Raw genomic sequence first — 15,777 nt, 5'->3', positions numbered from 1 at the left:
CCCAGGGATGTCTCTGATTTTATTTTGTTATCTGCTTGGGATTTTATTCAGCTTAGGGGACACTTTTCCAACTGAAGAGGTTGGGTACAGCCTTGGTTGGCCCCCTTCAGTACGAGACTTTCACTGAGTTGAATAAAGTCAGCTGGTAGCAGCAAAAACAGACTGAAGAGGCTGTCACCTGGATTCAAGAGGTTAAACAAAGTTGGGGTTTTAATTACTTGGGTGTATATTTATTCAAGTGGTGCTCAGCTACTGATCTGTGTTGCAGAGGTTTTATATCTGTGTTTTAAGGCACAAAAATCCTTGGTTAATAAAGTGTAGTTCATGATCACTGAAAACATATTTGTGTATGATTGTGTTCAGTGAGATGCTTGTTTAGAGGTGAATTTGTTTTAAAGTATGCAAGGGTGCCAAGAGCATGGTAAGATGTTAAGTATTTATGACAGAATGAAGTGTGTTGTAGTGTGCAAGGTATGGGAGGGTAATGCTTTAGTGTTCACACTAATTTTAGCGTACTAGCCCCATTCTTCTCACCTTAGGAGGCTTTGTAGCACCTCTTCCTTGACAGTTTATTTGTATATATGACATGTTAATACTCTTGTTTATATTATTTATGTAAACTGTGTCACTCTAAAAGACATTATAACATACAAGAAAATACTGAGGAATTGTATTCACTAGGAGAATGTATGTAAGTGAGGTGGAAGGGAAGAGGGGGAGTGGGTGACTGAGGATGAGATGACGGGATGGAATGAAGAGGTATATGAGAAAGAATGGTATGAGTTAGAGAAAAGGCAGCCAGATGGTGAAGGACAGGTTAACATGGAGACAGTTCATTTGTGGTCGTCCTTTCCATGACTAAGGCATTTGGCTATCAGTAGAACTGACAGAATTTTAATGATTTGTATGCAGAAAAAAATGGCTGAGGAAGAGGTGCAAGAGAGCATCCAGAGTTGACTAGAATGATTTAGTGTCTGATGTACTGAAATAATGGCATACCCAGTACATATATGCCATTAATGTACATATTATATATACTGCACTGCCTAGGTAGGTTTTAAATATTATATTATTTAGACTGTGCACTGTTGTACATATGGTGATAATTTTAATTCTAGAGCCTACAGATTATCATAGCCATTTTTAAACTGTCATAGATGAGACAGTGTTTACATATGCTCATTTAAAATTAGAATTACATTCAGCCAGAATTCATTCTTTTCCATACCTGCCCATATTCCTTCACTCTAACTCCATCACCTGTAACTACAATTAAGGAACTCCTTGGAGTAATTCTGGAGGTGCCAAGAGTGAAACAGAGAAAACGGAGGATAAAATACAGAATTTTGGATACATGGGACCTTCATTGTTCCTCTACAGAGTGCCTCATTATTTTTATGATGCTGCTCCATGGAAGAACTAAGGCACCATGAGTAAAACAAAGTCATTATCTAACTTCTCTTTTGTTGGTTTATCAAGTTTGGCACCTTCAGAGTTACTCTATGGACCTCCTCAGTTCAAATTTGGAATGGATGATAGTTGCAAGTGATGTACAGTTGATCAAAAGAGTATCTGTACACATTCTTGTTGAGACAGGGTGAAACAGTGGATAAACTATGTGAAAATGTTCTCCAGTCACCTCTTTATTTATATTTATGCCTGTTATTATTTTTCAGCACCCCATAAAGCAGTCAATTAATGCAACATGTGAAATAAACTGTTATTCAGAACTATTTGCCTTAGGAAGAAAATGCAAACAGCTGCAACACTAATTGTGAAACTATCAATCACTTGCATATTTTTATTTTTTTACTTTTTTTTTTATTGCATGTAGCGAGGAAGGATAGGTAAGTATGGAAGGGCTTGAGACATGACTGCATGTAATTCTAGCTTGAGATGGAGCTACAGTGGTGATGCTGTTTGTATCCTTTATATCTTAGGAGAAGTGTTAGTGAAGCTTCTCATGAGCAAGATCACAGTATTTTTACCCACTGTATAGTTTTGCCAGTAAGGTGAAAGATTTGTGTATAATACAGTGTGTAGGTGTGTACCCAGAGACCTGCAATAGGTACAGCAACTTATATTTCAGTGATATCAAAGGTCACATAGAATATTTATGTGTCTGGAATATTGGCAGTAGCAAAATGTCAGTTTTATGATAATAAGCCACTAACAGAAAGGGTATTTTTATGATGTACAGTGTGAGTCAGATTGCCTAATGGTACTGATATAATGAAACTTTTTAATGATTAACGAACTTCTTTACCACATCTGTCATAATTCTGAGACAAAAGAAAATATCAGTGATGTAACTTGATTAATTTACTCACTGGTGGTCTCAATGTAATGTGGAAGTTTTGTTGAATTTTGTGCAAATGTACACAAGCATAAGTAAAGTATTTTGTCATACAGATTCCCACATAGTGTGCATAAGCTACCCCAGTACTGCATCATGGAGGTGCAGGTCATACTTTGTGCAGTCAGAGTAACCAGTGGAGATTTGGAACTAATGTTGGTTTATTTTTATCTGATGGAACTGGGCCTTTCTGAATATTAATTTGTGGTTGCATGAAATTTAATGACCCTTAGTTATGAGGTAGGAATGAGTCTCCTTGGTTGCAAGACAAATCAACCCTCTAGTCTGAATACATTTGGTTTTCAACTGTTAGAGTAAATGCACTACAGTATAGGATATTAAAATAAAATTACTCTTGCCAGTTGAATGTGGATGTTGTTTGGTCCGTGTACATCTCATGAATCAATATTGTGAGGTAACAGTGGTCTTTGTATATTAATGTGTGATTCATTACAAATTATAAATTTTACCTGCCCATTTGCCATTTCCCAAGTAAAAATAATTGTTTTTATTTCTGTGGAGATGGTCACTAATGAATATTAACTGTCACACAATGGCAACAGGATTTCAGTGTCTTTAATACTCCATTCCAAACTAGAACTGCACTTGGCCATAACTTGCACTGTTCCACTTGTTTATATAATTTCTCACTCTAACTCCATCATCTGTAACTATAGAGGTAGCATTAGGTGTAACCCTAGGCTCATCTGAATATGAACCCAGTGAACTGCAGGCATAAGTTATTCTTCTCTTGCAATTCACCATCCTCCTTTTGGAGGATAAGGAGGGAATTGAGAGACGTTTGTACGACCAGGCAGAGGAGCAACCCAGTCATATCAGTGCCACCACAAGAAGGTGTCTCTCTCCAGCATCTCTGCATAATTGGAATAGACTATGGTTATGAGTGATAAAGTTAGACTGAGTGAATATGGCCAGTGTGGGAGGACATGATTCATGACTGAATGTTATTTGATTTGTGTCGCTTTAACTCTGTGTAAGAAGGTGCTGCATCAAGGGACATTGATGTTATTAAACAGCGCCATGGAATACCTTAACGTAGGCCACTTCAGCTGTGATACATGAGGGGAAGGTGAGATGATAGTGGTGCTATAGACAAACACAATATCATCACTACTTTGTTTGGTATTTATAGTCCATTGCATTTTGGAGTCACACTTGGCCATGACTAACACCCTTCTAAAGCACGCCATACTCCATCGCTCTGACTCAGTCATCTGGAAGTATAATGTAATTTGGAATGGACAATAACTGCAGGTGGTTAAGTTAGAGAGTATGGGTAGGTGTGGAAGGATGTGAGTCATAGCTGAATGTAATTCTTGTTTGGAATGGTCTAAAAATGAGTCCCATTAAGTCTTATATAGCCAGACAAACACAAGACACCTAACAGACAGTAAAAGCCTGAGACAAATGCAAGACAACAATCACAGCAAAAACCCTAGATAGATGTGAGACAATGAACAGACATTGATAACCCAAAACATGCCACAGTATTCACATGTAGTACAGTCTTGCATTACTGCAGGTGAATACCATTTGATGACAACCAATATACGGGATGTTCTGTATATAGCACTCCATTAGAAACTCCCCTGATGGTATCTTGTGTGTTGCGGGGATGTCTCAGGCTGCTGGTTTGGGAGTGGGCATGGCAGTTGGAGTAGGAAATGAATTAATGTTGCATGGTAAACATGGTAGTGCTGACAGCCATCCATCCCAGTGACACATGAGAAATTGCCCAGCGGAGTGAAAGAGGAGCATTATAGATGAACCACCCTGTATACAGAAATAAGAAAATGCCAGTCCCTGACTGAAATTGTTGAAAAATAAAATAAATGTGAAAATTGTGCCATATCTGTTATGCTTACTACTAGTGTTTCAGTGCCATTAAAGAGTGTTATTTGACAAATTTTATAGACCACATCTAAGGTTAAACCAGATGTATATGTGTATTTGTGAATATATGAATGCATGCTTATATGTACTGAATTCCCTGTATATGTAATTTTGTGTGACTGTTTTATTTTTTTTCTTCCTGTATCCTTCCTGTGGTACTGAATAGGACTTGAAGCTGATTGCCTGGGTCCAAAAAGAAGTGAATACCAAAATAAGCATTCTGCATTGATAGGTATTATTTCCTGCACACTGTATTACCACAGCTGTGCTTGTAAAATACAATAGTGAAGGGGTGAGATACTCAAACATATTTACAATTGATTCTGTGTCATAAATGTGATTGTTTTCACAGGAAGGACAACAAGATTTCAGAATTTTCCTGACTCAGTTACCTCATGGAAAAAAGCAAATTTTTTTTTTTTTTTTTTTTTTTTTTTTTTTTTTTTTAAAGTAAAGGGAGGGGAATTCAGAATCTTCCCACATGCCTAGTTCATCCTGCTAGAACGAATCTGAAATACAAGACAGAATTGGTAGCAAGGCCTGTGAGAGTAGGGTGTTAATCATGCCACAACACCAGAACCCAAGCCCAAAGGGGAGCCAGAAGCAAAACCAGTATTTAGAAATATGTGGTAAATATTCTTTAGAATTATGGTACATAATCTAGCTCTAATATTTTTCATCTACAGTTTTCCCACACAAGGAACAGAATGTATCACCAGAATTAATGATTTTTTGTTTCGAGGGAGGTAGGGGGCTGCCTCATCAGAGGCCAGAGGCCCATAATGTTTCTTAGCACCAGGGCCCCAGGGTGACTTTCCTGGGCCCTGATTGATAGTACTGCAAATATTCTTGAGAAGTCCACCCCTGTTGTCCAGTTCAGTGGGTGTAACCTGAACCTCCTACACACGCCACTAAACAGGTTTCTTAGTGTTTGGCTTCAAGCTGGATGATTAACCCATCTCCACATAATGTACTGACATCAAGCTGCAAGTTCTCAGATTTTGTACCTTGGCTCATATAGTGACGATCCAAAGAAATGTTACCCACCTGAGGCCAGATTCCTATCCCTACTACTGCAGTGCTTGGTAAGTAATAATAACTCCACTTTACCATACAATGGCATTTATATTGGTATTATCAATGCAAGATAGTAATATGCTAGTTAGCCAATGGGATAGTAGCACTGACAAATGAAGGCCACCATCTTTATCAGCCACTGCAACAGCAAGTACAGTATGTTGATGAATGTGGCCCATGGTATTGTTTGGATCATGGCTGTACACAGATAGTACACATGTGTTATGATGTTGGTAGATACAGTACAATAATGTTATCATCATTCACTGAGCATGATACATAGTGTACTGTAATTTGATACTCTTTCAATTGCACTGCATCTGCAGATACATGATCTGTATAGTACATGCAGCAAACAGTGCTTTGCATATGTATATATGTATGTGTAGGATAATATTCAGACATTAAAGATGAATTTTTATCCCAGTTTATAGAGAATTTTAAAAACCAGCTTCAAGCTTCATGTGGATTTTTTTTTTAATACTATAGATTACAGTGAATATAAAGAACTGCAAATCCTGTGAATACCGGGGTTTGCACTTTCTTGTGACTTATAGTTAAATTTCCAGTGGGGTAAATTTACAACCACACACTAATTAGATTAACTTATATTCCACCTGTCATGGTCTGTATATATTTGTGAATTGTTATCTAGTCCATTAACAACCCAGCCATAAGAGAATAAAATTAGATTTCAAATAAAGAAATTTTCTGCTTCAGCTATCCTACACTTGTTGTTAATAGTTCATATGTTTACCAAGGACCCCAGCCTTAATACATGTTCTTGATAAAAGCAAGTCTTACATCACTCTGTATTCTCCTTTTGTCAGTTGTGTAAGTACTCGCTTGTCTTGCTCTGTATGTACAGTAGTTATTTGATCTGTCCCATCTTCCCTAGTGTAAAGTTATAAAGAAGGATCAAGAATATTTGTGATCTTATATGTTCTGCAAAATGCATTATGCTGTCACCTTCCTTTTTCCCCATTCTCCATAGTTGTTGTTTTCTCCTAGCACCGTTTTTTCTCGGTTTATGCAGTAATAATTTATGTTGATTTTTTTCTACTGTTCATTGCTCTATTGTATTTTGGGTTGTGCTTGCCATATGTATAACTGATTTTAATTCTCATGTGTACATGACTGTTGCCTTTTTTCTTAAGCATTAGCCAGAATAAAATTGCTGCCAGGATATGTGTGCCACAGTCACTGACAGTTTGAATGGGAATTGATAGTGATGCAGTTGTGATACAAAGTTATATTATTATACAAGGTGTCCCACGAAATGTATGACTAATTTTTGGTTATTCTTGAGCTAATTTTGAGGAATGAATTCTGTATCAACAATGGTCCCATTCTCAGTCATTACAGAATTACAATTATTGATGACATTGTTTGTGAAAATGGTCTCTGTCATTACTCATCCATAAGGTCATCAACAATTATACCCCCACAATGGGTGGTAAATGGACCCATGTTGATATAGCATTTTTTGCTCAAAATTAGCCTGAGAATAACCTCCTGATGTTTCCTGGAGCACCCAGACACAGTATTGCAGGATGGAAAGGTTCTAAGTGGTTCCTGGAGGTTTATAGTTTCTATCTATTTATTTATCTACTGTTAGATGGCTGCTGATATTTAGGGTACATTTGTGTTTGCTGCCCAAAACACTCCAGTCCTTCCTATATGCCCAGTCAAAAATTCATATTCCTGTAGGCCAAGGAGGTTCCCTAATGTATCTTCTTTACCAGTTTATTTCTGTATCTGCAACATTAATATATTCTCGTATGCCATGTATGCAATCTGTGTCAATATTAAAAAGGGATAAATGACATGCAAGAGCATAATAAGCCACAATATGCAAAATAAAATGCTAAGGAAGAGTTGTTAGTGAGTTTTCTTAGTTCATGGGAGTACAAACCATAGACTATGGTGGATAATGCAAACTTTCTAAACTTCCTTATAGGATGACTGGCAGTTCAAATGTTCCAGATAAATTACTCAAGGTTAACCTCTTCATACTGGTGCTGTATTAATTAAACTCAGTCTTTCTACTTTCAATTTTTACCAGCATTAGGAGAGACATCTGCCTGTGGAGGAGTTCATGGAGACTTCCAAACCCCATCACTAAGTATTTGGTCTCTAAAATTTAACAAAATCATGTGGGGCTTACAAGAATATAAAATATGTACTCAGTTTGAAGGGGTTAAGAAATCACACTGGGTTGGATGTCTGCTGAGATCTCATTTCTTGTAGGCTGGTGTGATTAATATATTACTGCACTGTGTTTTAAGCAGTAGAGGACAGGGTGACATGGAGGCAATTCATCTGTGACCACCCTCTATGGGATTAAGGTATCTGATGATAGATAGATAAAAAGATTTTAGGCAATAAACATTGGGAAGATTGTTGAGTTTTACATGTGGACAATGCCAATACAGTATTTAGATTTTAAAATCTATGCTGTACAACTGAGGTTTTGAATAATGTGCAGAGTTGGGCAGACTTGTTTGTGTGCAACTGGCTACATACACACTGAATCTAATACTGTATACAGTATTTTAATGCACCACACTCTTTGTGGAGCTTTATGCAGTGTTTTGTACATTTATACAGCTTGTTAATGTTTAAGCTGAGGGGTGCACAGTGTAATTTGCAAGAATAATAGTGTAGGCTTCATACTGCCTATTGCCTTGTACTAACACTTGAAACATATAAATCTTTGTAAGTCATATTTCCATAAATATTTGATGAAGAATATATTTTCCTTTGTACCTTTACTCATTCTACATCACACCACCTTCAGGTGGGAAAAAAGGCAAAGGTGATGATGATGATCTATCTATCTATCTATTGCCAGACGCCATAATCGATGATGATGTGATTATTGTTATATTTTTTCCTCGGGAAGGTGCTTGAAGGGAACACTTTCATGTAGTGACACTGGTATGAGAGAGTGCTGGATCTGCCTAGTTATACAAATATCTCTCAGCCCCCGTCCCAATCCCCTGAAAGGAGGATGGTGGATTGCAGAAGGGCAGCTTTGGCCTACAGTTCATCAGATCCACATTTGGATGAGCCTGGGTTTGCAACTATTGTACTCTTACTGTACTTGCTTAGGGAAATGGTTTCTTAACACATGTGAAGCAATCAGCTATGTTTACAAATGGGGTGGGGGGTTAGGGAATTGGAAATGAAAACTAAAGGGAGCTGCAAGATTAATTCTTATACACTTGGGTAAAGCTAATCATCTCAAGCAGAGATCACTGAACTTGACCAAAGGAATGGGGACCTTTATGTGAACTGAAACAGGACATGTGAGTATCATCCACAATCCACTGTAATCAGTAGAAACAACAGCATCAGCATATAATCCAATGGAAATAGCAGGTAGTGTCCTTTGGGTGTGAAAGATAAGATAACATGGGCTTTAATGGAGAAAATGGTGGGTGAAATCTCTGAACAAATGGACCAAACCAAAGGATCTTGGACCTTTTTTGTTAAGTATAGTACAAACTATAGTATGTGCAAGCTTAGGTTCCATGAACTCAGTGGTCTTGGTGAACAAGCATGTAATGATAATGAAGTTTGTTGTGACATTCACTGAAGCATCAAATTAAGTGGTGTTGCTGGACCAAATACCAATGGACCAGTCTTCACACTCCTTAAATAGTCCATATTCACAAACCCAAAGATAACCATACTTGGACAAGGTCGTGGTCATGGGTACCAAAATATGATAGGAACCATGGAACCAAAGCAGAGGAAGGGGACACGATACAGGGACACTAAGTAAGCCTCCTCTCCTGCCCCTGCTCTGCCCTGTTCTGTACTGTCATGCCCTGCCCTATCCTGTTTCGTCGTGCCCTGCCCTACCCCCAAGAAAGGAGAGAGAGAGAGAGAGAGAGAGAGAGAGAGAGAGAGAGAGGTTGGGAGGGAGGAGGGAGATTTAACTACACTGAGTCACACCTTCGCCGCAAGACAGAAAGGCCAACTAATCCAGTATCACCTACCCACCCTTAAGTTAAACCCGGGATTCCCGGCCCTGTATGTAAATCTATACCTCACAAATCTTAATCTCTGTACAGTATAATCCACCTACATACAATAAAAACCCCAGGTCTGATCCTAAAAACGTTTTCCTCTGACTCACTTTCCTGCTGTCTTTATATTTTGAAGATTATACTACATTAGGAAGGGGGCAGGGGGTTTCTGTTCCCCACTTCGCCTCCTTTTGTATCTTTAATATGCGAGGAATAAGTGGGTAGCAAGCTACTAATTCCCTTATCCTCGGGGGAAAAGTTTTAATTTGTAAACGGGATGTGTGTGGTAATCTCTGGCTGCTCTTACTCTTTGCACGCACTGCATACGCCCCCAACCTCGCCATCTCTTATAAAATTAATCTCCTTCATCACCACAGTCTGTCATGTCCCCCATCTCCCGTCTCTCTCTCTCTTTCCAGTCCCTGCCTTCTCTTACAAAATTAATCTCACCCATCTGGCCTTTCTGCTCTTTCCCTCCCTTTCCTCGGCTTTTTCTCTTCTGTATTCCTTCCTTCACAGAATTAATCTACAGCACAGCATTTTCGTCCTTTATGCCTGTTAGTTTTTATCATTTCATTTTTTCAACAAAAGATTACTCTCCCCCAGCCTTCCCCCAGACTAATACGCAACCACCGAATGTACAATCCAGCCCTATTTCAGTTCCAGGCACGATTGGGGAAAAGTATTGTCACCACTTACTGTACTTCCATTCCATATTTGCTTTATTTTCCTTCTAATATCCTTATTCCTCCCAGATCGCCTTGCTTACCTCGACTATCATATCGCCCCACCCCCGACCTAGTCATAAATCTACGTGTTGAAAGTCGAACCTTTCAAAAAAAGGAAGAGGTGGAATTGAGCGGGTCCTGAAGGAATGTTCACCTTTCAGTTTAGTTCATGGAAATGTTTACAGTAAAGTTCCAGTTGCTAAGTACTTAACAATGGCAGAAGTACCCATAGGTATGTGATTTATTTACTCCATATTCTGCTTCACACGTTCAATACGTATTTCACATCCGTGTTCTGTGTTCGCACGGTGATTTACCATATATGAACGACTGAGGACGAGTTATTCATGGGATGTTCTGTGAGAGATGAGTAATACTCTTCCCTGAGCCTGACAATCAATAAAGACATTTGCCTACGTGACCAAAGGAAACCTCCAAATGGCATTTGCAGTCATGTTCCTCTCAGAGTGGATAAAATGACAATGATCTCATGAAACACAAAAATCACCAGGTTTTTGAGTCTTAATGGTATACTTATCGAATCATCATGCATTAAATGCCCATGTGCACAGCCATTTATTAATAGAAATTGATTTGTATTCACCGCGCCCAGGAAAAAACACCAAGACCGTGAGGGTTAGTAAAGACGAACCACAATGGAGGCCCCAAGTCGGTGAGGTTGAGTCAGTAGTAAACATGGCGTCACGATCGACAGGCGGCGGGACCATCCTCGCCTCAGGAATTAGGACGGTAAGTTCCTTAATCGTCCCTGTCTGTTGAAATTGAGGACGTTTTCTGCTGGAAGAGATGTTTTTGCGGCTTTCCTGGCAGTAGTTTTGGTGAAAGATATGGATGTGTTGGGAAAACCGAGGGGAAATGAGAGGATCCAGCGCCTTTGTCAAGTGAGCAGTGCTTGATGCTCCTCCTCTCCCCCTCCTCCCTCTATCCTTCCTCCCGGCCTCCTCCTCCTCTCCCTCACTTTCACTTCTCAAATCGTCGTATCTATAATTCTTGGACCCGGAAACGTTTCCAAGAAATTTTTCCTCATGGTTTAAATGGCCGAGGAAATAGCAGCGTCTCGTGGGTTTTCTCGTATTCCCCATTTTTCTTGACGGGATTTTTCAGTGGTTTGTTTTGATGAAAATGATGCTGGGGTGCCATTACATCCTAGAGGCAAAAGATAAAATTTTTTACGTCTTTAATTTCGTGATGGGTGAGTTTCCTTTCATATTTTTGGTACCATGGGTATTTTTGACGGGGTTGCGAGACTAGGATAAGTAGATAGGATAGATAACACTGTTTAGTATCCTTTTAGCAGTACGTGAACTTTTCATTTTTCATTTTTTGGTAACTCATTTATGTCCGATGAGGTTGCATTGTGGTAGGATACAGATTGGCATTAGAGAATTACTGGAGTGGGATGAATTGACGAGTTCAAATGTCCATGATAATGTTTTTTTCTAAGTTCCCTTCACCATAATTATTGTAGCATATACATTTTTGGTGGGCTTTTAGGATTGTAGGAGAAATAATTTAGCAATAGAAAGTTACTATACTTGGTTGGATTGGCAGGGTTTGGGTGTACAGTATTTAAATGTCCTTGGTGATGATTTTGTACATGTCAGAAGTCATGGGTACATTTTTCCAGTTGTCATTTCAGCACACACAGGATTTTGATAAGATAACAGGGCTTTGTGTGTGTGTGTGTGTGTGTGTGTTACTGTTAGGGTCTGCAAAGGAAGGTGTCATGAATTTGGTAATGTTGGTGGTATGGTTGCTGCTGATATATGCTGGAGAATTGAAGGAAGATGACAGAGGCCAAGAAAGAGGAAATAATGGAAGTTACTAAAAGTGTTTTGAGAGCGTTTTATAAAATGTCTAGGAGAGTCGTTAGGTGCATAGAGATATAACCTGTGTTATTAGATGCCTTAATCTTCAAAGTGATGGCCCATAAGCTGATCAATTCCATGTCACCCATCTATGCAGCCCTGCCTCCCTGCCTCCAGCTTGCATCATCCTCATTCACCCCATCCCTTCACTTCTCCCTCCTAGTCAGGCTCATTCTTCATTCTCTCCACATGACCAAACCATCTTAGGATACAGTACTTGTAATGAGGTATGGCAGGAAAGAAAAATATTTGGTGTTTGACAGTGCATGCATCAGAGAATTATATTTAAGCATTCTCTTGGGCAACACAGGTGTATTCACCTTTTATGATATTAATGGCAAAGGAAAAGAAACATGCATATCAGTTCTGCTGTATTTAAAAATGTGTTGAATTGACCCACATAACCCCCCTCATCTGGGTGTGTGTGTAATATTATACTTACACACACACACACACACACACACATAATTGAATCTACCAACACTAGAGGAGAGAAGGAAAAGAGGAAACATGATTATGCTGTATAACTCTCAGGGAAAGAGAAAATAGACATAAATGAATATATAATGTATGGGGAAGCATCAGCTAGAGGACACTGCAAAAAACTACATAAAGAGAGAGGCAATAAAGACTTAAAGGAAATTCAGTTTCTCAAATAGAGCAGTTGATCAGTGGAATACACTACCAAACAAAATAGCGTGTGCTAAAACTATTCATAAGTTTAAGGATATGTATGATAAAAATGGTTTAATACATGGGACAGTATGAGCTTGACTCATTCCTATAATGATAGTCAGGTAAGAACACACACACACACACCACTTCCAGTAATGGATGCTGTGTGTTATAGACCTTTCATATCATGGACACTTTCAGCATGTCAGAAAGGTGTCAAATATTTTTTAGTAAATGCTGCTTGGCATTCATTCACCTTTGTTTACAAGCAGCCCACCCTCAAGGTCAGATGAATGTATACTTGTCCTGATTAGTGTGAACTGCAGCCTTGACCTTGTACATCTCAGCAGTTAGTGTGAAGGATACTCATGCATGCAAAATAATAAGCCATATTTGATAAAGAACTGTGTTGTTTAAACCTAACATGAATATTGAGGGTGATGTGTGTTGGGCATTAAGTGTGCCACTGTTTATTTTTATGTAATGTACTGTACTCTGGATGAATTACTAGTACTTTATCTTGTAAGAAGTGGCATTGATATATCATGTCATATAAGTACAAATTGTGGTTAGAACAAACTTGACTTCTCCAATTAGTCTAAAAGGATTCACTGTATGTATGGTACCGGTATACAGTATAGTGTATACAGCATCATAATCATAATCCCACTTCTTCAGGTCGACATGTTAAAGAAATGGAAATGTTAAGGGTTAAAATGACTGAAATAGTTTGAATGCTGCATGGTACTGTATTTAAGATTTTGATTATATGGCCAAAATGATGTTGGAGTGTAAGTATAGCATTACAAGCCTTTTTTTCTTCTTTATAAAAAAAAAAGTATTTACCCTACGTAATTGTTTCAGCGTGAGAGAAAGGAGCGTAAACTATATAGCGATGACTGGGCTCTTGGCGATGAGGAGATTGAGGGTCATCACACCTTTGACTTGGAACAGAAAATCAAGTCAGACGAGTTTAATTCTACTTCATTCGTAAAGGACATGACTAATATTGGTGAGTTCTGGACAGGATTCCTTTTATGTTACCTTGTTTTTCCCTCTTTGCAGTCATATCCTTACTGTTGCAAGGACTGTGTTGCTGTATACTGTACCGTACTGTACTGTAAGTGTTATTGCCTGTGACTATTTCTTTTCAGCCTATGGAAAAAAGTAATTTTTGTAACAGTAAGTAGGAAAAAAAAAAAAAAGAGGATATACTTTACCAAGCCAGTGTGTTGCCACTGCTGTTCTTATTCCAGAATTCAACCTTGCGTATGTACAGGAGAATGGGTTTATTTGGCCACTGCTGTTTCGGGATAAGGCCAAGCTGGGTATCCAGATACCTGACCAAAGCTTTACTATCAATGATGTAAGACTTTGTGTGGGTAGGTATTACCATTTACTCTATACTTTTTTTGCTGTATGTAAATGATGTATTATTGTATTGTCTCATTTGAATTATTATGGTACGTGTTTATAGCATTTCTTCTGTTTATTTTCACTTCCATAGGTTGAACTTAATATTTTTATGTTTTATGTAAATGAAGTACTGTACTGTATTGTGGTACAGAGCATTTTTTATAAATCATGATGATGATGGTGTATGATAGCTAAATGACATTTTCTTTCACAAACTCTGCCCTCAGGTTCACGCAGAATGCTTGATGTCATGGATGTAAATACACAAAAGAACGTAGAGATGACCATGAAGGACTGGCAGCGGTATTTTGAAAGCCAGGACAAAGACAAGCTTCTTAACGTTATATCACTTGAGTTCTCACACACCAAGCTAGAGTCGCTCATTCAAGCCCCAACTGTGGTGAGTTTTTGGATGGAGCTATGCCAAATTTTTCACTTATTTCTGGACAGTGGTAGAAGAAGTACGTCAAGTTGATTTGGCCATGTGGAGAGAAGGTGAAGTGAGAGATTAACTGGGAGATTGTAGGATATGTGAGTTAGGTGGGAGAGGAGAGTTATGAGGGTGGAGTAGAGTTAAGTAAATGGGGATGGTGTGAGTTGGAAGAAGCGCAGTGTGGTTGTGGAGGACAGGATGTTATGGAGGCAGTGCATATGTGGCCACTCCCACTGATACTTAGGCATCCAGATATAGATAGGTATTTATTTTTTATGCTCTGCTTCCCTGGTGGCATTATTCTAGACTTGATTAAGAAGTAGAAAATATTTAGTTAAATAAAATGTTTTGGCAAGGTATTTGAACCATGACAGCTAATTGTGCCTTCCTCTTAATTCTTATACAACTTTTCTCATGGACAGAGAAAGTTTGGCAGTGCAACACCAGTTAAAGGATTAACCTGATCGTGTCTTTTTCTTTTTCTTTCCCCATTATTTTATTTTACCCACCATGTTTTTACCTTTTCACTTCCCTCCCCTGTGTTTTAAACCCATTTTACTTCCATCCATCAGGTTCGACAGATAGACTGGGTTGAGCGGGTATGGCCAAGACACCTGAAGGAAGCACAGACAGAGGCAACCAATGTGTTGGAAGACATGATGTACCCCAAAGTACAGAAGTATTGCCTCATGTCCGTCCGAGGCTGCTATACAGACTTCCATATAGACTTTGGAGGCACGTCCGTCTGGTACCACGTCCTTAGAGGCAAGAAGGTGAATGATAGGGAGAGGGATACATCCACCTGACATACACAGCTTGTTCTAATTATTGTTGTGACCACAGATTCTTCTGGATGTGAACTTGGTGGACTGCTGGCTGAAGGTGCCCTTCTACAGTTCCCTATCAGGAATAGAGAAAGAGTTATGTCAGTGCATAAGAAACAAATAGTTTGAACACTTATGATAGTTCTGCATTTGTGGTTTCTCCCCTGACATGTCCCATCTCTGGTGGAAATCACGGTTGGGACAGAGAATGGGTTGAACGTCTTGGTATTTTTATGATATGCAAAGAGTTTTAGAACAAGTTTCTTGATGCAGTAACTTATTATATGCTGGCTCACCTCTCCTCCAACAGTCTTGAGCTGCTGTTCTTGATGCAACCATAATTTTACTTCTAATAGCCTTTAAGGGTTTATTGCCTGTAAATCTGTAGATATAGCCATTTCGTGCCTGTACTGTATTCGGAGTCCAAG

General features: G+C 38.8%; 1 protein-coding gene across 1 annotated transcript in view; it reads left to right on the top strand.

Annotated features, from left to right (window-relative positions):
* Positions 1 to 10,808: 10,808 nt before the first annotated feature.
* The window catches only part of LOC145402883 (uncharacterized), a 33,051-nt gene continuing 28,082 nt past the window's right edge, over positions 10,809 to 15,777 (top strand). The window contains exons 1-5 of the mRNA XM_080274812.1: positions 10,809 to 10,862; positions 13,541 to 13,688; positions 13,933 to 14,058; positions 14,320 to 14,492; positions 15,098 to 15,298. Coding sequence (XP_080130938.1) covers positions 10,809 to 10,862; positions 13,541 to 13,688; positions 13,933 to 14,058; positions 14,320 to 14,492; positions 15,098 to 15,298 — 702 coding nt within the window. The remainder of the gene's footprint in view (positions 10,863 to 13,540; positions 13,689 to 13,932; positions 14,059 to 14,319; positions 14,493 to 15,097; positions 15,299 to 15,777) is intronic.

The sequence above is a fragment of the Coenobita brevimanus genome, chromosome 1 (assembly GCF_032717465.1).
Source record: "Coenobita brevimanus isolate Jiangsu-jjx chromosome 1, ASM3271746v2, whole genome shotgun sequence".
Taxonomy (NCBI): Eukaryota; Metazoa; Arthropoda; class Malacostraca; order Decapoda; family Coenobitidae; genus Coenobita; species Coenobita brevimanus.
The sequence above is the reverse complement of the archived record's forward strand: the minus strand, read 5'-3'. Positions and strand labels throughout refer to the sequence as shown.